Source organism: Stegodyphus dumicola, chromosome X1, assembly GCF_044657685.1.
Source record: "Stegodyphus dumicola isolate Sdum_Otavi_A_Nest chromosome X1, ASM4465768v1".
Taxonomy (NCBI): Eukaryota; Metazoa; Arthropoda; class Arachnida; order Araneae; family Eresidae; genus Stegodyphus; species Stegodyphus dumicola.
The window spans coordinates 155,834,760-155,861,365 of NC_140780.1; the positions used below are offsets into that span (position 1 = coordinate 155,834,760).

General features: G+C 35.7%; 1 protein-coding gene across 22 annotated transcripts in view; it reads left to right on the forward strand.

Moving 5' to 3' along the window:
- The window catches only part of LOC118203271 (NADPH oxidase 4-like), a 365,714-nt gene that overhangs the window by 268,928 nt on the left and 70,180 nt on the right, over positions 1-26,606 (forward strand). For 4 of the 22 annotated variants that reach the window (XR_015038570.1, XR_015038576.1, XR_015038571.1 and 1 more), the window contains one exon: positions 9,965-10,077. The exons of 16 other annotated variants lie outside the window; for them this stretch is intronic. Coding sequence is in view for 1 of the 6 variants with exons in the window: in XM_085807824.1 (XP_085663950.1) it covers positions 9,965-10,030 (66 nt within the window). In the remaining 5 variants the exon portion in view is untranslated. Of the gene's footprint in view, positions 1-9,964; positions 10,113-26,606 lie in introns of all 22 variants that reach the window. 2 more of the 22 variants (XR_015038572.1, XR_015038573.1) reach the window with 1 other exon arrangement.

Below are 26,606 nucleotides of genomic sequence, written 5' to 3' on the forward strand. Positions count from 1 at the left end.
CCGCTTCCTTAAATTGTCGTGCTTGAGATCGAGTAACGACCGCATTAACATTACCGACATACGACGAATAATTTTTCTCAGTTCCTCTGAGAAGAGCCGCTGTCTGGTTGCCTAATATATATCGTCCTTGGTCTAAGTGGTCTCCTATAACAGCTGCTTTGGTGGTTACTGTACCCAAATCGCATTCAATATCTACTTCAGCAACAGGTAAACAAGTCATATGATCATCCAACAAATGTCGAACCCACACATGTTCCCCCTTCATTCTATCTCTGTCTACATATTTCTGACAAATAATATCTACCGTTGCTCCTGTATCTCTTAGAATAGGTACTTCAAAACCATTTACTTTTCCATTAAACGTATAGGGATCTAACAGATCCTTCTCTGATCTCCCGCTTATCCGATACAAATCTGCCTTTTGGGTTTTAAAATTAGGGCACTGAGGACGTAAATGGTCAAAAGATCCACATTCATAGCACTGGAGTCTTTTTCTCCTATCAAAATTAGAGTCTGACTTTTTCCCAACATTGCGTGCATCATCATCTTTTTTAAATTGTGTACCTTGAGGGTTTTTTCTATTTTTGAAAACGTTACCAGTGGACTGAAAAACACCCATTTGTCTACCTGATATTTTCGTTTTCATTTCACCCAATTTCGTTTTCCCAACCATCGTCATTTTCGCATCTTCAAATTCCTCTATTTTACCCACCAACTGTTTTGGTGAAGTGATCGTAGCCCATTCATCTATAAAATGTTCCTTAAACTCATTAGGCGTGCGCCTTTTAATCTGATCTACCAACATTAAATCCTTGAGTTGCTCAAATGTTTCGATTTTTAATCCCTTAAGCCACCCATCTAAAAATGTCTTAATTTCGTGATAAAAATCGTACCACGTAGAATCCGGATTTTTCTGAGTCTTAACAAGAAGTTGCTGAAACTTCTCCGCACTTAATTTAAATCTTTTAAGTAGTAATTCTTTAATATGTTGGTAATCTCTAGCCTGGCTCCCTAGCAATTATATTATTTACCTCAACTGGAAGGACACCAATGAGATATGACACCCATTGATCCGTGGGCAATTTTAAAACTTTAGCTTGCCTCTCAAAAAGTTCTAAGAATAAACTGACATCATCAGTCTTTAAATTAAACTTGGGCATAAGTTTCTGAAAATTCTTATTAAATACCGTTTCACCTCCAGGTTTAGCAGATTCAGTGTTCTGTTTTGCTTTAAGGCATTCTAGTTCTAACTGTTGCTTTTCAATTTCTTTATTTTGTTGTAGTATCTGAAATTCCCTCTCCCTAGCTTCCTGTTCTAACTGTAATTCTTTCGCTCTTGTTTGCTTCTCTAAGTTTTCCTTTTCTATCCTATCAGTCATAATACTTTCTAACAAATTTTTAACAAATTCTTCCTCATAATTTTTACTATTCGTTATTAATTGTTTTAAATCTATCACTTTCATATCTTCTAAAGCTATTTCCACAAGTTCTGAAGCGACAAGGAATAGATCCCTTTTCTTAGCTTTCCCCAAAAATGCCATTTTCGCAAAAGTACTTGTTCAAAACAAATAACTCAAATAGTTATTCACAAGTAATACACATAAAAATATATCAGAGATATTACAAAATTAGGCAAATAAAAATAAAAGGTTAATAAAAGCATTAATCACTGCGGATTTATTTCCATTCAAACATAAAACGAATAAACAACCTTACTGAATATTTCGTATAAAAAAATAATAACAAATTCTTTTCATTTAGTACAGCCAGACAGAAAAAAAAATCAGAGTGGCGCCAATAAATATAAACACCTTTAATTAACTATCGTTTTCATGACAGCTACTTTCGCTGGCAACCATATGGCCAACGCAATTACTACGTAAATTCAATAGGCGCAGGTTTAAATCAGAACACTATTAGAACATTTCTTTACTGCTCAAAGTTTTAATTTTTATACAATGAAATGATAAAAATTTAACATTCTACTTATCCGAAAAAACACATCATATTAAAATACAGCACTGGTGTGCTTTCATGAGAAAACCAAAGTAACAAGTTTTTAATATATTCAACAACTTATTTCTTTCACAAGAATTTAACATAAATTTTCTTCTAATGAAAATTGCAATATTGCACTGATGTGCTTTCACATATACACAAAATAAATAGTTCAGATTCTATCACACCAATTGATAGCGAAACGTTAAATATAAATACACTGGTGTGCTGTTTATTTACGGGAATGGATTTTTCCCATTATCATACAAAAGAAAAATATCTTGTTAGATATATAAATGCAACACTTTGATTGTTTTAAAAACTCTTATGCACTGACGTGCTATAAAATGCACTGATGTGCTACGTGTTAATGGGAAAATGTTTTCCCGAATATACCATAAAAGGAAAATATCTTGTTAGATATACTATAAACCAAACACATTGAGTGTTTAAAACTCTTATGCACTGATGTGCTACTTCTGCTTTGGGAATTGATTTCCCGAATAAGTAATAAATAACTACATTATACACTTCAGGCCTGGAAATGAATATTGTGGAGAACACATACCTGGACTCTTGTCACACAAATCTCGGTTGGAACCTCCAATTTTTATTTCTTTTGTCTGTGACGTCGTGGATGCTTCAGTGAAAACGGAATCAACACTGGTATTGGTGATGCATCACTTTAATTACAGAACATACCACATATACAACATTTAATTAATACATTTAGAAAACTTGAGTACATATCCGAGTTGGTGACACGATCAGAGACGTTAAAGAAGATAGCACTCGTCATCACTGGACAAATTTAGTCTCCACATCTCAGCTCGCTGGAGGAGCTTCCCAGCACTCTCTCCTCTCTGACAGGCGTCTCACAGAAAACTCATCTCTTTACGCATGCGTATTCCTCAGTTAAGTCGTTGCCATTCACAGTTCTTTAAAATAGGCGTTAAAATGAATTACAGTACTTGTAGTGTGAGGAGATCGCTAACGAAGTTCTCTCTAGTCGAGAGCATCATAGGTCTTTCTAGAGAGTTCAGGAGCGTTCTTTACACTAGTTACCAATTCATTGATCTATCTTAAACCTCTATTTCATTAGAAGACATGCAGACATGCAAATTTGGCTTGTTCCCCCGAATCATCCCAGGTATCAAGCTGTTTGTCCTGGAAGATCTCTTGCTATTGCTCGCTATAGATGTGTTCAGACAACACTTTCCCGATTCTTCAGTGGAAACCTGAAAGGACTTACTTTTGAGAGAGGTCTCAAGATGCACCAAATTTGTTCTAAATGTCAAAATGCACCGGCATCACCGGCAAATATCCTTGAGTGCTTGGAGTTGTCTCTTGAGGACCTTTACAAGTCTCCTAAGCTTGTTTTCGATTTTCTGAAAGTGAATGGACACGTGGACATCGTCTAGTATATTCCTAGACATGGAGATTAGTAACAACAACAACAACAATATTTTATACCTATATTATTATTAATTTTATTTTTAAATTCTTAAATATTTTATCTTTCAATGAAAAGTCATAGAGCCCAGATCTGGGCTTAATGACGTTTACAAATTTTCCAGACTATTCATCATTTTCATAAATATAATTCCAGTTAATCTGAGCTTCATATTTTTCAATAAATTCTTCTGAATATACTTAATTTTCACAAATTCGTTTCCAATCTTCTTTATACTGAAATTTTTCAGTAAATTCTTTCGTTAATATATGATATCTAGAAATACAATCCCAACAGACCTCATCATTAAATGTTTTCAATAAATTCTTCAGACAGTTTCTGAGATTTAAAAATACTTTCCCAATGAACTTTACTTTGAAACTTTTCTATAAATTTTTCCGATAATTCCTGATATTTAGAAATATATTTCCAATCGAGCTTATCTTAAAAATTTTCAATAAATTCTTCGGTAAATTTCTGATATTTAGAAATTTATTTTCTATCGAGCTTATCTCGAAATTTTTCAGTAAATTCTTCTGATAATTCCTCATATTTAGAAATATATTTCCGATTATGGTTATCTAAATATTCTGATAAATTCTGTTTTTTAGTCCAACCCTGAAATTTTTCAATATATTTTTTTGAAACTATTTCCGATCTTGAAATTCTTTAATAATTTTTGTCTGAAATCCAATGAACACTCATTTGTTTAGTAATAAATTTTATGAACACATTTATTTCAAAAAATATTTCCTTATAAATGGAAGTCGCATTGAGACCAAAAACTATAAATGAACTTACAAGGTATTTCTCCCGCCTTCTTAGCATGCCTTCGTGGTGTAGTGGTCAGCATGCTCGACGCGTATTCGAGAGGCCCGTGGTTTGAGTCTCGGCGAAGGCGTTGCTTATTTTTAATCTAGCTTGCTTCCAAAAAATAGCTAATATCTCTACATAGAAAAACTTTAAAACAACTCAATCTCGAGCAACCAAGAGGTTATAAGAAGATTTTTTAATTAAATTATTAGCTAAATATATAGCCAAACCTGTTAAATATAAGTAGGTTTTCAGTAGATTTCTTAATTTAGCTGCAACAAATTATTTAGACAAAAATAAGAAGGAATTTAAAAAAAAAAAAAAAAAAAGAAAAAAACAGAAAAGCATAATAAAATTAAGAAGATATTTCATTCCTTTAATCTGAAATATGATAATGAAACAAAAATTTTCTACCTAAAGCTGATCCTAAAACCGAAGTATTATTTGATTTAAGTGGTTTATTTAATCGTCATGATGTGTATGTATATATGTTTTAGGAGTTTATTCATGTCTCCCATGTGATCCTTAAGTAAAACATGGTTTCTTCCAAAACGAACCTGGGTAATTTATTGCGGTGTTTTAGTTGGAAAACTAATTTTATGTGTAACTGAACTATTCGATTGGATTTTTTTGTTTAATTTTAACAGGGGATTTAATTCTTACTTCTAGAAATTAATCCTTCCGTGGTGTTTTGAAGTGTTATTTATTTGCATTTGAAAGAAAAGAGTTTGTGGCTGTCTCTTGAGTTTAGAAATTGTTGTACTGAGATTTACGTGTTTTCAGGATAATCAGGGGATATAGCATCATTTTAATGAGAGATAGTATTTGCAGGATTTGATAATGAATTGCATTTTTCATTTTATTGAAAACTAATCCTTTCATTTTATACCAAAACACCAGAGAGGATATTATCTCATTTAGTGTAAGATTTGACCTAAAGCGTTTGAACTTTGAATAATATAATTTATTTCGTAAAGTTGATTTAGTTTATCTTCAGTCACTAGTCCCTTGCTTCAGACATTTTGTGAGTTTATTTTAGTATAATTGTTCGACACCAGTGTTCGGTGTTCTCAGTGATTCAACAGTAAAGTCCGATTTAAATATGTCCAAAACTTTTTAAAGTTTATTTTTTTTCCTACATCACATACCCATGAAATATTTTCTACCGCCGATTTTCAATACAAGGAAGTGTTTGCAAATATTAATATTCTATTACGGCCATGAAATAACCAGCTGCATGAGTTTCCCTAGTTTAGGGATTGAGTCAGCAGAAAATAGTTTCTTTGTATTCCCTAGTCTCTTATCTGAAAATTAACATAGGCGATCGTCTAAAGCAGGGATCTCCAAACGTTTCAGCCCGCGGGCCATATTGGCTCTTTCACGAAGTTTCGAAGGCGAAGATCCAGTTAATTCATTATACCACGGCGCTGCACTATGATGAAGAGCATACACGTTTTTAACCAAAGCAGTAAGGATTTTTGTGATTGGATCTGTATCCTATGATCTTATGAACAGCCTTGTTGTTCAGACTTTCTTGTAGTTTCACCTAACATAAATTTCTTAAAGCTGTTTTTAAACATTTGTAAAAATACATTTTTGTCCCAGAAATATCAGAGATTTTCTTCGATTTATGTACTTTACTTTTCAATGGATTTACTTCCCTGTTGTCACAACGGGACTTAGCACTATGTGATCATTTGATCCACATAGTGCTAAGTTTACATTTTGATCAGCTGCAAACTTTCGCTCGTAAGTATTTCATATCTTGGGCAAGTTTTATGTGAAAAAAATCGTCCAAAATTAAAGTAAACTACAACATATACAGAACAAAAATTAAGATTTAAATAAAATCACTACTGAAAATTTCTATGAACCAACTTATAAAACTACTACGAAAGTAGGAACGATAGTACACGAAACCTTTATTCTTGTAAAAAGTACAATCAGAACTTTTTACTTCCTTGTACGAAGTAAAGTACTGTAATTACGAAAAAAATTCGGATATCATATTTTAACAAAAATATCAATTTTGACCGCTCTCGAATCCATTTGAACGATTTTTTGGCATGACATCTGTACATACGGATAGAGTAAAGGAACCTTTTTCCCAAAACGGATTGTAAAATGGATTTAAAATGAATTCAGGAGAGATATTTTTTGTGACGTCTGTAGGTACGTATGCATATATTTCGCATAACTCAAAAACAAATAGCCTCAAAACGTTGATGTTTTGTATGTGGGACTGATATAACATATACCTGTGCACCTCCCTTTTTGGTAGCAAGCGGCTGTGTCAGAAGTCAAAATATGTGTGTAATTTAAAGGACGTATGAGGAAGTCATGGGGGACCACATGAGATTTGTTATGCAGAGTGTTACGGTATTTCCCTGATTATAAATTTAGATAACATTTATTATATGTTTTATAAATAACGTGCATGATAGGTAATGCATTTCAATCTAGAAATGCATTGCCTATCATGTTATATAAAATAGTTAAAGTGTATTATTTGTTACTTTAGATTTTATAAAACTATTTTTTTAAAAAAAAAAACCTCTGGCGGGCCGGATCATTAGTGCTCGCGGGCCAGATTTGCCCCTCGGGCCGTAGTTTGGAGACCCCTGGTCTAAAGGAAAGATTTCAAAAGTCTTTGGTCCCTTTGTAATTCCCGCTCAAAGAGGGATGGAAGGGAATTCCTGTTTCCGTCTTTTTAAGTGAAACCTTTCAAACTTTGCCGTCTTTTAAAGGCTAAAAGTTTAGCTAAAGAAGCTTAGCTAAGGGGCATTTATAATCAAGAGATTTCTAAATACACGGTCAATTAGATTCTCTAAAATGTATTCGTCAGTTATTGAATCTTCGCAAATTTTTCATGTAAAGGTATGGCAATTTTTATTTAATTAATTAAAATATAATGAATGATTTATTAATTAAAAAATTGCTTCGATGAAATTCGCATAAAAATTTATTAGTATGTGTGTTAGTCTAGTATAGGGAGGGTGGGGAGTATTGTGTAAATAATTAACACAACCCTCCCCACTATGCAGAAGCTGTTTCCATAACATTATATAGTTTATTTTAAGGAATTTCGTTTATGGATATATACGTACAGAATGGTTACGTAATAAAATAAATTTGTAAAGACCTTTTAGAACATTCTCTGTTATACAGTTAGCAAATTAAAGCTTTCAGTCTTTCAAAATCTTGTGAGAAAACTCTTCAGTGAACGTGATATTCAGTCTGCCTTCAGTGCTGATAATTTTAGAAGAAATATTTTGACAATTTTTTTTAAACGTCTAGTTTTATTTTATTAATTTTAGTTATGTTGCATCCGATGAAATTACATATTCACTCCAGAATCGAACTCAGGATGTAATTAGGGATTTTCAGCAGCTTTACCTTCTCAGCAATGAGTTGTTATGCTTCGGGAGCTACATAAAGTAAATTGATTGATCAAGAGATCGATAAAACATTTAATTTTAATCTGTAGTAATAAGTGTTTACACGTGAATGATTCGTCAACCTGCATGACTTTTAATAAAATAAAACCACAGCTACAAAAAAACCTACATTATTAACAGATTTTATAAAAAAAATACATTAATGATTTTGCTTCGCTAAAAGAAGACTAATCTAATTACAGTTACAAGAATTAAATTACGAGATGCCTTAAAACATATATAATAATTTTTCATCATATCGTTATTTTATTTTTATGTTATTATTTTGTATGTTAATTAAGTTGTTCTATATAATTCGTTATTATGATCGAATAATCAATAGACATACTATTTTTAATTATGAATCAAAGAAGTAACTAAGCACGATTCTCGTACTTAATTTAAAATGAACTTTGCAAATTAAACGAGAAATCATTGTATGTTATTTGCAGTCCTCAATTTTCGAAACATGTCATTTGGAGCTTTTAATTTTGTTCATATATTTAATCTGTTACTAGCATTTCCGTTAAACCAAAGTCCCAAAATCAGTTCTAATGTTAAGCTTCAAAATTAATTTTATGAATACGATTAATTTTTACAGTTTAATATAATATGTATTGCGTCGGTTCTCTACAAACTTTCACTTTTCAAATTGTTGCCACCAAATTATCGTCCTGTATTAAAGAAATTAAATAATGAAGATTCTGTATGTATGAATGTAAGTTCCTCGCATTGTGAAAAAACGGCATTATCTAGTCATCAAATTTTAAATAGCGTAGTCCTCCGCTCGAAGATGTGCACCTGGAAGCCCGAACTTTGAATTTCCAATTTGTTTTTTTATTATTTCATATTTTGTAAAATTTTAATGAATTTTTGATTAACAAACTCAACGATTTGAAAGCGAGCAGTATCAACACTGTGGAAATGAAACATCTTCAACTCCATCGCGCGAGGTTGTTGCCTTTTGATAAAAAGTAAGATATTTATCTTTCAGTTTTAATTAACAAATTCGACTCTATGAAAGTAATGTGTTACCGCGGCAGGAAATAAAATACTTTTATCTTATCTTTATAAACTAAGCTATTTAAAAGCAATAAATATACGTAGTTCTTAAGAGTATTTTTCTGCCTTTTCATGTGACTGATTTTAGTAAACTTGTATTAAAATCATGAGATGACTAATTAGAAATATTCAACGTTTTTATAAATTAGAAGGAATCATTAAAATCTTTAGGTATTTTTTCTTTTTTATTCTGGCGAATTTTTAAAGAAATAATATAGCGAATTTAAAAATATGTATGCAAAACTCGAATATCATATCTTTTAAATATATTGTGATTTTGCTGTTGAATTGAATTTTATGTTGCGTATGAGAAATTAACTTGATACTTAATAAATAAAATGAGCACGTGTAAAGTTAATAATGAAAAGAAAAAAAAAAATAGCCATCTTACTAAGAAAACTGAATTTTGATATGATGAACTGAGAAAAAATTAAAACAAAATATAGAAATTTATTTCAACACTTAACACTGCATAGGGCATTCTAAATATATACGGCTATTCAGCTTTTAAAATTTTGCCAATTTGGTGTTGAACTGTATGTGGTGTAAGTGCGAAGAAACCGATGCTTAATAATAAAGCTAAAAGGTTAAAAAAAGGGGGGAAGGAGCAGGCGTGAGAGGAACAGCAAGCTGATCAGACTGCGAGCCCAGCGAGAGAGTAAAAAACCTTAACAAACACTTTTTGAAAGCCATTAAAATCTAAAAACTTTCCGATTTTTTTTTCTTTTTTTAGTACTGTAAATTTTTTAGGGGCATCAAAATTTTTTTCTCATAGGGGCCCAAGAGCTCTATTTACGCCACTGAACATGAGGGCTATTAGCAGTACAGGAAGGATGCCTCTGATGACGACTTTTTAAAGGAAAATGGTTTGTATTCGCATTACCCATGCGCAAAACCAACCATGCAACCAACCTCTTCGCCTGGAATGAAACTGCTTTCGAACTACTAGCATTCAGCGATTTTAGCCATTCGGCCACTGGCAGGGTTCATGCTTACAGGAAACAAAGTGTTCAATTTACAAGTTGGAATGCTTTGAGAAACGTTTGTTCAAACAAAATTCAGTTTGAAACAAAAGCAAAAGCCTCAATAAAAATGGAAATGCTTCATAAAAATGTGCTGAATGATTTTAGATGTAAAGCTTATTTCTGATTTCCCTGGTAGACTCGTTTTGAAGTTTCTTAAATAAACGTTTTTCTTTTAGTGTTGTAGTGTGAGAGTGGCTGTGACCTGTACATCTGGAACACCCTGCTCAACAAGATGTGTATAAATATCGATAGAAAGACCAAGATACGTAACTACTAATGTATTTCAATGGTAAAACTCATCATTCAGATCATTAAAAGATTCAAGTTAGTATATAAAAAATAAGATACTGGTTGCTTTTTAACACTTTACTTAGAGAGTATGCTTATAGGAGACATCTCTATATGATATGGATAACTAAAACTTGACTGTGGAATTATTAAACTCTTTTTATTTTAATTCTACGAATATTTTCATTCTAACTACACTCATCTCTCTCTCTCTTTCTGTGTGCATTTTACTTCTGTCTATTGTAATATTTTAAGATTCAATTATTAACTGATATTTAATTTAACGACCTTTTTCTTTGGGTTTGAGCCAATTCAAATAAGTCATTCTGATTTGAAAAATTCATTTTACCAGTTTTTCATTAAAAATAATTATATTCGTCATATTAAACGAACCTCGAATTTAATTTTTATTAAATATTTAATCTATTTCAAGTACTGTGCATAAAAAGTGCTCATTACTTTTAAACTAGCAAAAATGATTCCAGATACACTAAAAATAAACCAAACTATAAATTGTTTAGCTGACATTTTTTAGTTGACGGAAATCTTCCTGGTGTTCAACAACAAATGACCATCGACTAGCGGTGTTATTCTTTGGTTAAACAATGGAACACCTGCTTATTTTTAGTTAACAAGCTGTAAAACGTATTTGGCCTTGAAGGGAAAACATGCGGTTTCTCCCTAGAGGAAACCATTGTTTGACAATAGTTTGACTATTTAACGTATGTCTGATTCCCCCAGTTCTGTGTAAAATCGCTGAGTAACAATGTCAGACCAAAGAATCAGACGAAACTACTGCTTACTTTTTGCTTTTCACGGGAGTTCGTGTTTTTGCGTCCTTCAAATGATTTACTTCTTGTGAGAGTTCCTTATTTTCGTGATTTGGTGTTTGTTATTGTGCTAAATTATGGAAAATATTTCTACTGATCCTGTCGAATTTCCCCCGTTGGGAAAATACTGCCGCTGATCCAGTTAAGCTTGCCTCGTTGTCGGATACTACCGCTCATCCTGATAAGCCTACGTTGTAGTCGGATGCATCGTGCTCTGGTGTTAACGAAATTATGTATACGGATTATCCTATTCCATCGTGTGAAAAATTTCCTGATGTGCCGGATATTATTTCATATTTGGATAACCTGGACTTGGACAATCGGAAATATGTATGTGAAAATGTTCTTCAATTTGGATATATCAAAATTAATATCGCAAGACTCTGCACGTGTTGATCAAGGAATACAGTGTGGAAATATATGTGTTGCAAAATTGCTTAGCGCTGCGGAAAGTATGCGCAAAGTGTTATTTCATGTGTGTCCTAATTTATCTGGTAATTTGGAAATTGCCGCTCGACAAGAAATGTTTAACGATATCGATTTACACAAGAAGTAACTAACTAACACAAGAAGTAACTAACCTGTTGCCACAGCTCTTCAAGGTAAGTGCGAAATTTTAGTAGTCCATAAAGCTAATTTACCTGTTAATATTCCCATTAGTAATAAGAGGAAAAATGATGTTTCTGAATTGGACTGTGCTGATGCTGATAATTTTCAAAAACCTACAAAAACAGCTAAAGATTTTAGCCTTGTTAAGGCAAAAGCTGATATCAACTTGCAAATTTAAATGTTGATGATGTTGTTTTATCTAATGCTATATCAAATAATAATATTTCTATGTGTAATGCTAATGTTAATAATGTATGTATTGTTAATAATAATGTTGTTAATGTTAATTCAGTAAATGTTAAAAACCCCAGGCAGGTAATAGTAAGCAACAGCAGTTAACTCCCCTCAGGCCTCACCGATTATTGTTCGGCCCCGGGTCAGTATTAATTATTATGTTTTCTAAAGTCATTCTCTGACCAACTACCTAATTGCAAGTTCTGCGCCCGTTTGAACAGCGAATTTCTGAAAAATGAACCTGCAAGCGAAAATGACCGCAGAGTTTTAAGCCAATATTTCTTGGACAGTGCAACTGAAGATTATGTGGTTAATCTTTACCGTAAAAAACCTGTTAAAGTGTTAATTAGAGGGCTACCCTCAGATTCTAATGTGGACATTATTATTTTATCTCTGTCTGAACTTGGTTTCAATGTGCACAAAGTCGTGCAACTAACTAAATACAAAACTAAGGCTTTTGTGCCGCTCTTTCAAGCACAAATTATTCCTGACGAAAATATTGAACGCATTTATGATGTAACTTATTAAATGTTCTTTGGTGTAAAAGTAGAAAAATATGTAGCTAAAAAGCAAGTGCACAATTGCTAAAAATGGCATCACACTTCAGCAAAATGCCACCTGGCACCACGTTGTGTCAAGTGCGCAGGTTACGATCATACTGGCAATTGTGATTAACAAACGCGAATGGAAAACCCTAAATGTTCCAACTGCCAAGGCCCCCACTTAGCCTCATATAGGGGTGCGCAAAGTTCCCTGCAGCAAAAAAAAAAAAAAAAAAAAAAAAAAAAAAACTAACAAGAGCTCAACCATCAAACCTGGACCTAGTTATGCACAAGCGGGAAAACCAACTACCCCTGCAACTGTTAATACGGAAGTACCCAATGTTGGACTTCCTCCCGTAGCTAATCCTGCTCTTGCCCCAACTATTTTAAAACCTGTTGCTGCACATGTTGTGAATAATCCAATAAATGCAAATAATAATCCTGCAAATTACATTAGAAGTAATAGTAATAATGAACATTCGGGTATTCCGAACTTTTCAAAATTTAGAAGGAAGTATATAATTTATTTGGCTTTAGTCTTGGCCGCCTTACTAATATTTATCAAAGCAAATTGCCCGAACTCAGAAAATGTAACAATCTACTAGACAAAATGCAAGTTCTACACCTCAGTTTTGAGGAAATTTACGGGCTCACTAATTAATGTAATTTATGGACAGTGAGTTTCGAGTTGTAACATGGAACGCAAATGGAACACAATTGACGAGTTACGTATTTTTATAAATGAGTATTATCCCAATTTTCTTCTCCTATCTAAATCTCGGTTTGCCAGATTACATTACTCACATCACATATTCTTATCTTATGGCTCGACATTTTGTAGTTCGTGTCAACAGCACAATCTCTCCACCCCCAGGCTATGCTGGCTGGGGTCCCACAGAGGTCCCTTTTAGGCCCAATATTTCTGAACCTTTACACGAACAACATCCCACATACACCACACAAAACTCTTGCCATATATGATGACGACGCGGCAATTCTGTCACAAAATGCATCTCACGGCTCAGTCATTCAATCATTACAAAACCACTTGCATGCACTGGAGTCCTGGCTGCAGACGTGGAATATTAAAATCAACTTGGATAAATAAGATGCAATTTTATTCACCAGAAATAAAAACACGGACACTGTTATCCATGTCAATATGTGCAATCTCCTGATTCCATGGCCCAAGCAAGCCCGATAACTTGACGTTACCCTCGATCATTCTCTCACACGGCCCTCACACATTACACAGCTCTTAATCAAGTTCCAAGTGCTTAAGCGTGTACTCGCCCCCTTAGTTGCTCCAAACAGCGTTCTCTCTACTGATAGCAAAATACTTATTTATAAGGCCATTTTGCGTCCCATACTTACCTATGCCTGCTCTGTCTGGGGATATGCCTGTAAAACATCGTTAAGTAAACTTCAAATTTTGCAAAATGTAATACTTAGACAAGCGGTGGATCGTCCGTGGTTTATTAGAAACTCGGCAATCCACCAGGAATTTAAAATTCCATAAATTCAGTGGTATATGGCCACTCTGGCTGAAAAATTTTTCAGACAAATCCCGCTTGTTCAAAATACCTCAATTCCCATATTAATAAATTCTGAGTACAACAGCAGGACTTTAGGAAAAGACCGCTTGCGGTTCTCAGGCATCTAAATTAATTTTTGCTAATCGTATGTATATGTAATTATTACAATATAATTGAAAAAGAAAATGTAAAGCTAACTGGTAATTAGACGTAAGACCTATTTGGTCTCAAAAACTTTTTGCGCATAATGCTGCAAAAAAATATGAAATAAGAGTAGTAGGTAGAAACATTGCAGCGGTCTTGCTAAAAAGTTACCAGGAGCTGTAGCTCCACGAAATATTATAACGCAGTAATACATAAATAAAAAGAAATTGTCTGGAAAAACGGGGAAAAAAACTGTAAACACGCGAAAAAACTGCCAAAATTAATGCTGGAAGACTTGCTAATGCACGAAAAAATTAATCTATATATATATATATATAATTGAAAAAGAAAATGTAAAGCTAACTGGTAATTAGACGTAAGACCTATTTGGTCTCAAAACATTTTGCGCATAATGCTGCAAAAAGCTATGTAATAATAGTAGTAGGTAAGTGAGTCCACCAAGGAAGACCACTGACCTGGCCTTAGCCTCACAGTGGCAGAAACCATCTACTCTCTGCTTCATCCTGCTCCGGGAACGCAGCCGAATAGACGGCTAAGAGCCTCATAAAGTCTACATATAAGCTTGGATGTTGTTGTACGGGGAAAGAGTATCCTGTTAGGAACTACTTAAAATTAAGCAAAGAAGCAATCAAAAGACTGTTAAGAATCGCTGTTAGAATAGACAGAAACTTGTGTTAGATAAAGTAAAGATAGGAGGACTCTGCCTGAAAGATTAACTGCCGTGGATTTTCTGGACTTGCTAAATGTCTACATGCGGGTGCTTATCCTGACACAACTGTCATATCTTTATGGGGCTTCTGTGAAATCGTTGGTCCTGCATGGAGGAAAGTTGTAACCTATTAAATTATTGCACATAGTAAACTTTTAAAAAAATAAATAAAAAAAAATTAAAAAATAAATAAATAAAGAGAGAGATTACAAGATGATTAAAAAAATATCCTAGCGCCCAAACATAATTTAACGCAGTTTACTTTCCACGTGCCTGACTCTTATGTAAGAACATTTAAAAGAATGTGTACCTGTTATCACTAAGATAACAAATTCCTGCATAATTTAGTTCTTTGCGCATACTTAAACTGTAGTTGTTTTACAAATTGAACCGTTCACCTACATTTTCTTTCGTAGTACTTGCAGACAGGATAATACATACATAAGTACAAAACTGAATATTAAAGTGAAAAACTAACATGATACTGAGTATAGAAATACAGAAAGCTGATCCCTGATGCCTGCATACATAACACTTAAAAATGCATACATAATACATGAAAACTAAAAATAAAACTGATAAGCATAATACATAAAACTGATCATTAAGTAATGCTATGTAGTCTAAATCCTAGCCAAGTACGAACTGACCTTCATAGTACACGCAGAGAAGGAATAAATACAGACTTGAGTACTTTAAAGTGAACATAAACAGAAAAGTACAGCACCATACTCAGTAAAACTGATATCTGATTCCAAACACTTGAATACGTAATGTTGATACATAATTACAAAGAGAAACTTACCTACATTAATTCCATAGTTAGTTTTATCACCTTAGAACATGCACATAATTTATACAAAACATAATTAAGCACGTATCACTAGGGAAGAGATTCAAACATGCAATTGATCACATAAATACAGATATTTCTTCCCTAAAATTTACATAAAAAGTTGAATATTTATTAAAATTAAGAAGGCAAAAATGCCATACCAATAATAATATCATTCATAAACTTGAGGTGATAACATAAGTTGACCTTGCCCTTCTTGAACCTATTTATCACAAACTTGTAATTTAAATACATAAGTGTAGAAAAACCTCATTGCTGTTGAAGATTTTACTGGCACGATCTGGTCTTGCGAGTCCTAGACCTGTACATTAATTGCAAAAGTAAACATTTTAAAGAATATAGGCAGGTTGTTGCCATAGTCCTAATTATCTAATTTAGTCTTGGGTTGAGAGGTTCGAGGTGTGTGCCCAGATTGATTTAGTGTGATTTATGCATTTTATGATTCAGAGCGCTAAGCACTTGATTATTTCTATTTGGGGACACTTATCGTCGTATTAGAGAATACTTTCTCTGACAATGGCTGATTACCGCTTGTAGCTTTTTATTTGCTGTTTTGTTTGTTCTCATATTTGCCGCCCAATGTGGCTTGACTTGGCTTTCTTATATGGTACTGTGCCGTGTTTGTGCAGTGGAAGACGTAGTGGTCTGGATCCCCCACCTCTCCACATTGACATCTTTCTGTGTCACTCAGGCTGAATCTATGCAGATAGGTCAGGAATGGGCCATGACCTGTATAAAACTGTGTCTGACTACCACTATTGCAGTGTAACTCTAGCGTTGTTTTTGGGAAGAACATATACGTTCTCCTTCCTGTATCTGCTGTGTCCCATCTGGCTTGCCATCTGTCTATCAGTTGTTTTAGAGTAATCTTTTTGAGATGAGACCTAGGTAATTTATCTGGCAGTTCTGTTCTTGAGACGTCCTTAGCCGCTTCTTTTGCCAGGGTGTCTGCTTCCTCATTGCCTTTAATGCCCACGTGAGGCATGGCCTTTCTGATGGTAGAAGACTGAGGAGGATTTTTCTAAGTTCTTGGACATACTGGCTTCTGCTTTTGTAACCTTTGATTGCGTCAAGGCTAGAGGCAGAATCACTGTAAATAGTAATGTGGATAAGTCTGTTCCTCTTCACATAATTAATTGCTGCTTTAAGTGCTGCCAGCTCAGCTTGGAATACTGAGTTCCTACTGCCAAGTCTTCTTTTCCATTTATACACAGCTTTATTACCTTTTAGAACGCAGAAGGCACTGCCAGTACCCGTCTCGGTTTTTGAGCCATCTCTAAATATAGCTGTGTGGTTATCTTTTGGTGTCACATAGTGGCCTAGAATACACTTTTTTAGATGTGTTTCAGCCGGATGTCCTTGCGTCACTGGCTTGTGTTTTTCAAAGTCTTCAGCAAAGTGGTGTTGTTCCCATAGCACTCCATCCTCACCTAGCCTTAACACTCTTGCAATTAACGACTCCCTTTCCGCTTGCAGGTCTAGCGGAGGAATTCCTGCTAGAACCTACAGAGCTGTTGTTGAAGTAGTTCTGTAGCCCTTGCAGATGAGCAAGAGTTGCAGCCTTTGCATGGACAGGAGTAATCTACGCATGCTTACGTTGAGTGTATTTCCCCAGATCGCTACGCCGTAGAGAACAATTCTTTCTGTTATTGCTTGGTACCACCTCTTAAGCACCCATGGTGGTGCTCCCCACTGCAGTCCTTTGTGCGTAGCATTGTGTTTGTGAGTGCGATACATCTTTTCCTGAGTTCTTTTAAGTGGGGAATCCAAGAGAGATTATTGTTGAGGATAAATCCTAGGTATTTTATGTTTGAAGAGCATTTTATTGAGCTACCGTTGAGTCTAATGGTAGGATTTCTTTTCATTACTCTTTTACGCCCTATAAATAGCATGGTAGTTTTTTCTGCTGAGATCGTAAGTTTATGTGTTTGTGCTCACTCTAAGAACCTATTTAGTGCATTTTGTGTAATTTTCTCGGTATTCTTTCTTCCCGAAGTTACTAGAAGAAAATCATCTAAAAAATTTGGAACGCTGAATTAGCTACTAGGTTCCACAGGGTTGGCCCTAGACAGGAACCCTGTGGACAGCCTTTCTCCAGTTTATGCTGGATTATTCCATCGTTTGTAGTTACTTGAACTTGTCTGTCTTCAAGGTAGCTCCTTATCAACTTTAAGATCTGAATTGGGCAGTTGATTGAATCTAATTCTTTTGTTACATCAGGCCACCAGACATTATCGAAGGCTCCCTTTATGTCAATAGATATTACTATTGAGTGATTGTCTTCCTCTCTGTTCTTTTTCAGCACTTTCAGGAGATCTGCTACTGCCTGTTCCGTAGATATTCCTTCACGGAAGCCATACTGTTTTTTTATTAATTACTGAACTTTTATTCAGGAAATAATTTAGCCTCATTAGAATGATTTTTTCTAGAACTTTGCTAATTGTGGGAAGGAGAGTTACCGGGCGGTAGGAGGTCGGATCCGAGGGATCTTTCCCCTTTTTGTGAAACAGAGCGATCTCTGCCAGCTTCATATCTTTCGGAAAGTGTCCTACTTTCCAGCATGCTTTGCAGACTAAGTGGATCAGCTCTGGAAACTCATTATGCAATGCCTTGAGTATTATATTGTCTAGGCCATCCGGCCCCGGTGCCTTTTTCCTTGCCAAACCATTTATGATTAAGTCTACCTCCTCTATTGTTGGTGGGAGATAGTCTCCATTTTTGGAAGACCAGAATTTTTCCTGAAATTGCGTCCTTATTAATGTATGCGTTTCTGAGTCATTGGCGGGATCATCTGAAGGAAAAACCGTTTTCAGTATTACCGAAAGAATATTTCTTGTATTTGGTGCGTCAGGGGCCACATTCGCAGTCAATTGAGTCGGTCTGAAAACCTTACCTGCGGCGATTTTTTGTATTTTCCCAAAAATTTCCGGTATTCTACTACAGTGTTCCTGCCAGGAGTCGGATTTGGCCTTTATTATCTGTAGTTTGTATTGCGCAAGTGCCTTCTTGTACGTCTGCATTTTTTGGTCCCTTTGTATGGAATCTGTTTCTGACTGTGCCAGTCTTCTCAGCGCCCGAACTCTGCTTCTATTTGCCGTTAGTTTGTCATTCCACCAGGAAAGTTCTTTCTTCTGGCTGGGTGTTTTTTTCTTATACGTTTGTTTTGCTGCACTTGTTAGAGTTCCAATTAAATGCCTGTAGGCATCATCCAGTCCGTCTATGGTGTTGCTTGCTTGGAAGTTGAAAATCAATTGACCTACATAAGGACGAAGCAGATTAAGGAACTTCTGATGTCTTCCATAAGCTGTCTTGAACCTCTGTTTGAGAGTATAAGTTAATTGAGCGCCCATTAGATAGCTGATTATTCTGTGGTCGCTCAGAGAGGGAATGTCCATAACATGCCATTCCGACATTTGATTTGCTAATTGAGAAGAAACCATGGTTAAATCCGGCCAACCTAACGCCCTTATAGTGCGAAAGGTGGGCGGTGAGTCTGACGTGTTTATGATGCTTAATCTGTTTGTCATTGCATATTCTAAAACCATTTTGCCTCTTACGTTTTCCACTCGCGCCCCCCATAAGGGACTTGAAGCATTGAAATCACCTGCTAATAAGATTTGGTTGTTCCCTTTTCTGACGACAGTGCTGATTTCTATTAATAGTGGATCTAATTCCTCACTTGGTGGAAAGTACACATTAGTAATTTGAAGGTGTCCCGTAGTTGTCTCTAGTTTAATGGTAACTGAGTGTTGCGTCTGAGATGTAAGGAGGGGAGATAGCGGACCATTATAAATTATGACAGCCTGTTGAGAGGTTGACTGGAAAGTCTTGCTTGTGGGTGGAATTCCTGGCAGATGACTATGTGCTAAGTACGGCTCTTATATGAGGGCGATATCCGCATTTTCCTTTGTCATAATATCCATGAAGTTAAGCGTTGCAGATCTAGCTCTCTGCAGGTTTGCTTGGAGAAACCTAAGTCCTGTGACTTGTTGGCGGAATTGGTTACTGCCTACATCCGTTGTTGCTGTGTTTTGCTGCCTCGTTGCAGTTCCTGTCGGTACACAGGACATTTTGAAGAACTTGCCGGATGACTTGCGTCAAAGTCTGTGCTATTATGCGTATTGGAGTGAACACAATTCGCACAATTTTCCTCTTCTGCCGTACACTCTTGCGTTAAATGACCTTTTCCGCACTTAGTACAGACTGGTGGGAATCTGCAGTTTTTACTTAGGTGGCCAAAGGTTTGGCAGTTGTAGCAGCGGGTTATTTTTACGTATTCTCTAAACGGACACGAAGTAAACCCAATATAAACCCGCTTGTGGTCGAGAAGCCTGTCTTTGAAATCTGCTGTCACTTCCAGTATTCAATTACAGGTAGTTTCGTCCCTAGGTCTCGGGCCTTTTGGAAAGATAACTGGCGACCGCGTTTCTGGCAAAAGATCTTCAAATGCTGCTTTTATTTCGTCTGCCGTTATGTCACAGGGTACCCCAAATACTATAAGAGAGCTCCTAAACGGACGGGGAATCCTTAGTTCTAAGTGCTCTGTCAGCACGCTGGACTCTTCAGTTACTTTTTTAAGTTTGTGCAGGTGTGTGGCTTCTTTGCACCTAATCAAGAGTTCTTAAGATCTCGTGGCCCTCACTTGCTGTATGTTGATGCCAAGCTTATGAGGTTTGATGATGTTTAGAACTTGCGCTTTCACACTATCTGGCGTGCGCTCTGAATCTTTCCCCTTGGTAAGTAAAACGTGCTCAGAAGGCTTTTGATTGGGAATGGCTGTTGCTTGTATGGAAGGGGGCTTCTTTTTCTGAATCTTACCGGCCACAGTTGCGTAACTCCGGCGGTCTTGTTGTCCTGTAGGATGGTTTTCCTGTAGCTCCGGGACCTTAAAACTGTGCTCTCTTGCTTGAGAGAAGAGACTGGCATTAAGTTGTCGTTCTAGTTGAAGTATTTGTCCCTCCTGTCGTGCAGTTAAGATTTCCTGATTAGAAGCTATAGCCAGTATTTCTGTGATATAATTGGACACCGCTTCGTGGTCTGCGATTTTTAGTTTAGAACGGCCTCTGTACTCTGCTAAAAGTGACTTGATGTGCAGAGTCAAAGTGTTAATCCTATCTAATCTGGAAGATGGATGGTCTAATCTCACTGGGCTCACACACCTCGAGCTGGTAGTCCTAATTGATCTAGTTGGGGAGGTTTCTCTTGACCCCATTTAACATGAAATAGTAATATTAACTTAAAAATAAAATACTAAGTGAGTCTCTCAACCTGTTAAAGTTCGAATCCTAGCACAGAGTGCTCACTCGTTCGATGAAGAGTAATATTAGCTTAAAAATAAAAAACTCAGAGGATCTCTCAACCTGTTAAAGTTCTAATCCTTGCACAGAGTGCTCACTCGTTCGATGAAGAGAGTCGGAGGAACACAAAGCAAATGTAAGAACAGTATATAGCACTGAAGTTACGGTATTTTTTAGGTGAGAAAACTTCATATGCTTGCAAGAACTAGCGCTAATGGCAGGAAGATGAATACTAATAACGAAGAGGGGAAAAAAACCGTCCGCAGCGCACTATAACATTACAAAATTGGAATAACAAATAGCAACAAACAATAAATATAATAAGCAGCATACAATAAGCAAATTACTACTACAGGTAAACAATAAAATTGTAGTAAAAAAAAAAAGATTAAACACATTAGTAGACAGTTAATCACGATAAATTCAAAACCAATTGATATTATGCATTCATTAATATATAGTATATATTAACAATAATGAAAATAATAAAAATATTATTAGTTGTTATAATAAGCAAAATAAAATTATATAAGATAAATTATTGCACACTAATTAAGAATCATTAAGATAAATTAATGCACTCTTAATAAATCCAATATTAGATTATATAAGATTATATAAGATAAATTATTCCACACTAATTAAGAATCACTAAGATAAATTAATGCACTCTTAATAAAACCAATATTAGATTAATAAGTCAGCAGAATTTTAACAGTACCTACTATTACAGAAAGATTTATAACAACGTTGAGGATTAGATAATTGCGTTAGAATGTTGTTTGTTATTAGAGTCTGCATTTAGAATAAAATAATTCACGTTGTGAACTGAACTACTTGAATACTTCGGGGTAATTAAATTCAGAAAAGTCTACCTTTTGCAGTCCTCCCTTGAATGTGTATAATCCAGACAGTACCAATACAAGTTGGGTAGTTATCTCACATCTAGGAAATAATAGTAGTAGGTAGAAATATTGCAGCGATCTTGCTCTTTTTCATGTGAGTTAACTTTTCACATATCACAACGGTCAGATTAATTTTTTCGTGCATAAACAAGTCTTCCAGCATTAATTTTAGCTGTTTTTTCACGTGTTTACAGTTTTTTCCAGTTTTCCGGACTAATTTCTTCTTATTTATGTAATACTGTGTTAAAATATTTCGTGGAGTACAGCTCCTGGTAACTTTTTAGCAAGATCGCTGCAATATTTCTACCTACTACTATTATTATTATATATATACACTGAAGTGACAAAAGTCATGGGATAGCAATATGGAAATATACATATGGCAGTAGTATCGCTTAGAAAATGTATAAATGCGAAGTGCTTTGGCAGGGCTTTTATTTGTGTTCAAGTTAATCATGTGAAGAGGCTTTGACGTGATTATGGCCGCACGACGAGAATTAACAGACTTTGAACGCGGAATGGTAGTTGGAGCTAGACGCATGGGTCATTCCATTTTGGATATCGTTAGGGAATTCAACATTCCGAGATCCACAGTGTCAAGAGTGTGCCGAGAGTATCTAGTTTCAGGCATAACATCCCACCATGGACAGCGCAGTGGCCAACCACCTGCACTTAAATACAGAGACCAGCGATGTCTGCGTAGAGTTGTCAATGTTCACAGACAAGCAACACTGCGTCAAATAACCGCAGAAATCAATGTGGGACGTGTCCGATAGGACAGTGCGGCGAAATTTGTCTTTCTTGGGCTATGCCAGCAGAAGACCGACTCGAGTGCCTTTATTGACAGCACGACATCGCCTGCAGCGAATCTCGTGCGCTCGTGAGCATATCGGTTGGTCCCTAAACGAATGGAAAACCGTGGCTTGGTCAGATGAGTCACGATTTCAGTTGGTAAGAGCTGATGATAGGGTTCGAGTGTGGCGCAGACCCCACGAAGCCATTGACCCAAGTTGTCAACAAGGCACTGTTCAAGCTGGTGGTTGTTCCATAATGGTCTGGGCTGTTTTTACATGGCATGGACTCGGTCCTCTGGTGCAACTGAACCGATCATTGACTGGAAATGGATACCTTCAGCTACTTGGAGATCACTTACAGCCATTCATGGACTTCATGTACTCAAGCAACGATGGGATTTTTATGGATGACAATGCGCCATGTCACGGGGCCACAATTGTCGCGATTGGTTAGAACATTCAGGACAATTCCAGCGAATGATCTGGCCACCTAGATCGCCCGACATGAATCCCATTGAACATTTATGGGACATCATCGAGACGTCAGTTCGTGCCCAAAAGCCTGCACCGTAAACACTTTCACAATTATGGACGTCTATAGAGGCAGCATGGCTCAATATTCCTGCAGGGGACTTCCAACGACTTGTTGAGTCCATGCCACGTCGAGTTGCTACACTTCGCCGGGCAAAAGGAGGACCGACAAAATATTAGGAGGTATCCCATGACTTTTGTCACTTCAGTGTATATATATATATATATATATGCTATATATATAAACCTTATATGGTTGTCTGTATTATATCTTGCTTATTTCACCTTACCTTCACTACATTGCTTGCTCGTACCAAGTACTCTCTAGACATGGCGGATCGGCTACAACCGTAGCATACTGGTTATCGTTTGGACTCATCACTAACTTTCTCCGTGAAGTTTTCCTTCGACCCGTTCCATAACTGCTTATCTGTATTCACGTATAATGCTTATCACTTATGCATTCGGAACTCTAGAAATTCGAAAATCGGCATAATGTCACTCCAGGGTAGCGCTTACATGCGGGAACCTACTTGCGAACGAAGTTTGCCTTAGCCGATGCCTTTAGTCTTAATTATACCTCAAACAAGGAAGTATAAGTGAATTTTCTGTCAGAGAAGCCAATATCCTACTACATACAACAGCGAAAGAAATTATGAGTTCAATTAAAAAGCGTGCGCTAACAACGCAAAAATCAGAAAAATCAACACATTCTTTATCTGCAGTTGATACAAGTAGTCTTCCTTGTGTTGCTTCAGGACATTTATCACAAATGGAAAATATTAAAAAAATTATCATATATGCTCGAAAGGGAGAAATGCCTTTGAATAATGCTAGATGTTTTGAAAAATAAGTGATACCAGACAGGCTCGCGCCGACAATAGGTGCAAAGTCGTGCGGCGCACGACGGCGCTGAGTCAAAGAGGCTCCAGGCAATCATTAAAACAGGCAGTTCGTCACGCTGTCTGTCTGAACAGAAAAATTCTTCTTTTATTTGAACGCCCCTCCGGGGGTCGACTCAAGTAAAACCTAGGAAGCTACTGATAAAGATCTGTATCTAGGCAGTCTCGGCCACGGGTGTTTAAAATCAGTCTTCACAGCACTGGAGTCATCACTAGCGATGGCTGTTTCAGGCTCGGCAGTTGACCATATGGCATTGTCGTACGTTCAGCTGGTTGTTGAGCTATATAGTCTTTGTCCGGGGCTAAACACCACCGTCGGTGGAATTGGCGAATTCAGGGAGCCTTAAACTGTTTGAGGTTTCCAGTGGGCGTCTGGAGCCTAAAACTTCATATTTATATCCTTCCTTGGTTTCGCCCTGAGGGCGTCTAAAGCCTAAACGTATACCATGACGTAGTAATACTGACATCTGTATACCACGACGTAGTGTTAGCAGGCCGGATTGGTGGCTCGTTCTGTCTGTCAGTATTTAAGTGACTTCGTTCAGCTGTCCGGGATTGGAGCCCCTGTTGATGGCAGATGATTTTACCATCCCTCCAGAACGGGGACGTGGAATGGGAGTTGCTGAGTATTCCTGCCGACTCAGTCTTAGCTCGTCGAAATCACCTCATATGAGGTCAGGTCGTAAATTTACCATCCCTTTTTTCAGGGGAAGAGCTGACGAGGAGGGGATAATCTTGCGCGGGGTCTTGAGAAAATGTGGGGGGCCGTTTAAACATGTAACTTCTCTACATTCAGTTTTATACAGAGGAAAATACAAATTGAATTTTTCTAATGAATGGAATTTTGTACAATGAAAATTTATTATTGAACGATAAACTGTAAGGCAAATAACATCTTTTTTTAAAGCTATAGGAGTAGAAAGACAGATATTTGTTACATGAATGAATTTGTAGTAAATATTGAGTTTTTCATTTCGAATGCTATGTTACATGTATGCGAAGTAGCTGAGTATCTGAAAAAATAGTCTTCATTCAAATGGCCTTCAACCTTTTCACGTCTAAGGACTGTTTTTCAATTACATTGTGGTCGCTGCTTTTTGGTTAATTTTCTAATGACATATAAACAATATTTTTTTTATTTGAGACTTATGAATAAAATAACGCAAACTAGACTTCAAAAAATTCTTCAGAATGAAGTTAAATAATACCTAAAAATACATTATTGGTGCACTTTTGAGTTTTATATGTAGTAGTTAATATGGAATCTTTAAATTATATATATCTATGTATAGGTATATATAAACGGAACAAAATATAGAACAAGGTATAAAATATCAAAGAAAAATATCTATATTATACAATGTTCATTACCTAACGTATGTTTACGTAATATCAATATAAATAGTTAGTTAGGTTTCGTAAACATATAATTTATTTTTATATTTTGTATTTTTTGTATTATACATATCTGAAGTTTAATTTTACTTGTTCTCCTTTTGGGTTACGACTTTAAGTGAGAAAGAATTGTTAGGGCATTTATAGGGATTACATTATATGCAATCAGTTAAGATCCGACTTTTCCTTTCTTTTAATCATTATATATATTTAAATACTACTTTATAAGTATACATAAAATATAGCGGTTTTTTAAGCTACTTATTTATATATCTATTGTTTGGTCTGGTTTGTTTGATTATAGCAAAGCATTCGAGGGCTATTTGCCTAAAAGTAAAAGGGTGCCTCGCGGAGAACTTTCTAAGGAAAACTGACTCTTACGCACGTTACACGTGGGGAAAACCACGAAAACGCCAATACAGCCATCCCGTTCACCGGAATTCGAACCCCGGATCGATCTGCCAGAGTTCAACGACTTTGCCGCTCAGCCGCTAGTAAGCCACACACACACATCCACACATATACACTAAATTATATTTACACGTCGTTTATTAAGTATAATTGAATGCAATTTGATCATAAAGAGTTAGAAAATATTCTACGGAATTACTTCACTTCGTAGACTTTTTGTAAGCTTCACCATATTTCTTAAAGAGAATCTCAGTGCTAGTTCCATTTCCAAGCCGTTTATGTACCTTATTTTTTATGCTTTGAATTATATTTAGAGAATTATTTCACCTGGTTATAGCTGAAAATGCATTTTTTTATTGAAGAATTTAAGGGTAAGAAGAGAATTATGTCCCTTTCTAATTATCCTTGAAGCATTTAATTTTTTTTAAAAAAGGGCACATTAATACGGATCACTGAACTAAGGTACTCGATACAGGACAGATTAATCAGCTACTAAATTTTGATTTTCATTGAGTAAAAATGAATTCATCTGCATTCTATAAGAAAGCAGATATTCAAAAAATGTTTTTTCTATTCTCGCAGTCATAATATTTTTCTTAAATATTCAGCTAATTCATATTCAAATACTCCAATCCATTACAATTAGTAATAAATCGATACAGTAAATAAATAATTAAAATCAATTAAATGGAATTTTATTGCCATTTTCCCTCTGATAAACCCCTCTTTAGAGTTCAATAACAGACGATCAGCTTTTGTTGGGGTTCATTTTTCTTTATGTTATGCTTACGTTATATATGTATGTATTATGCATT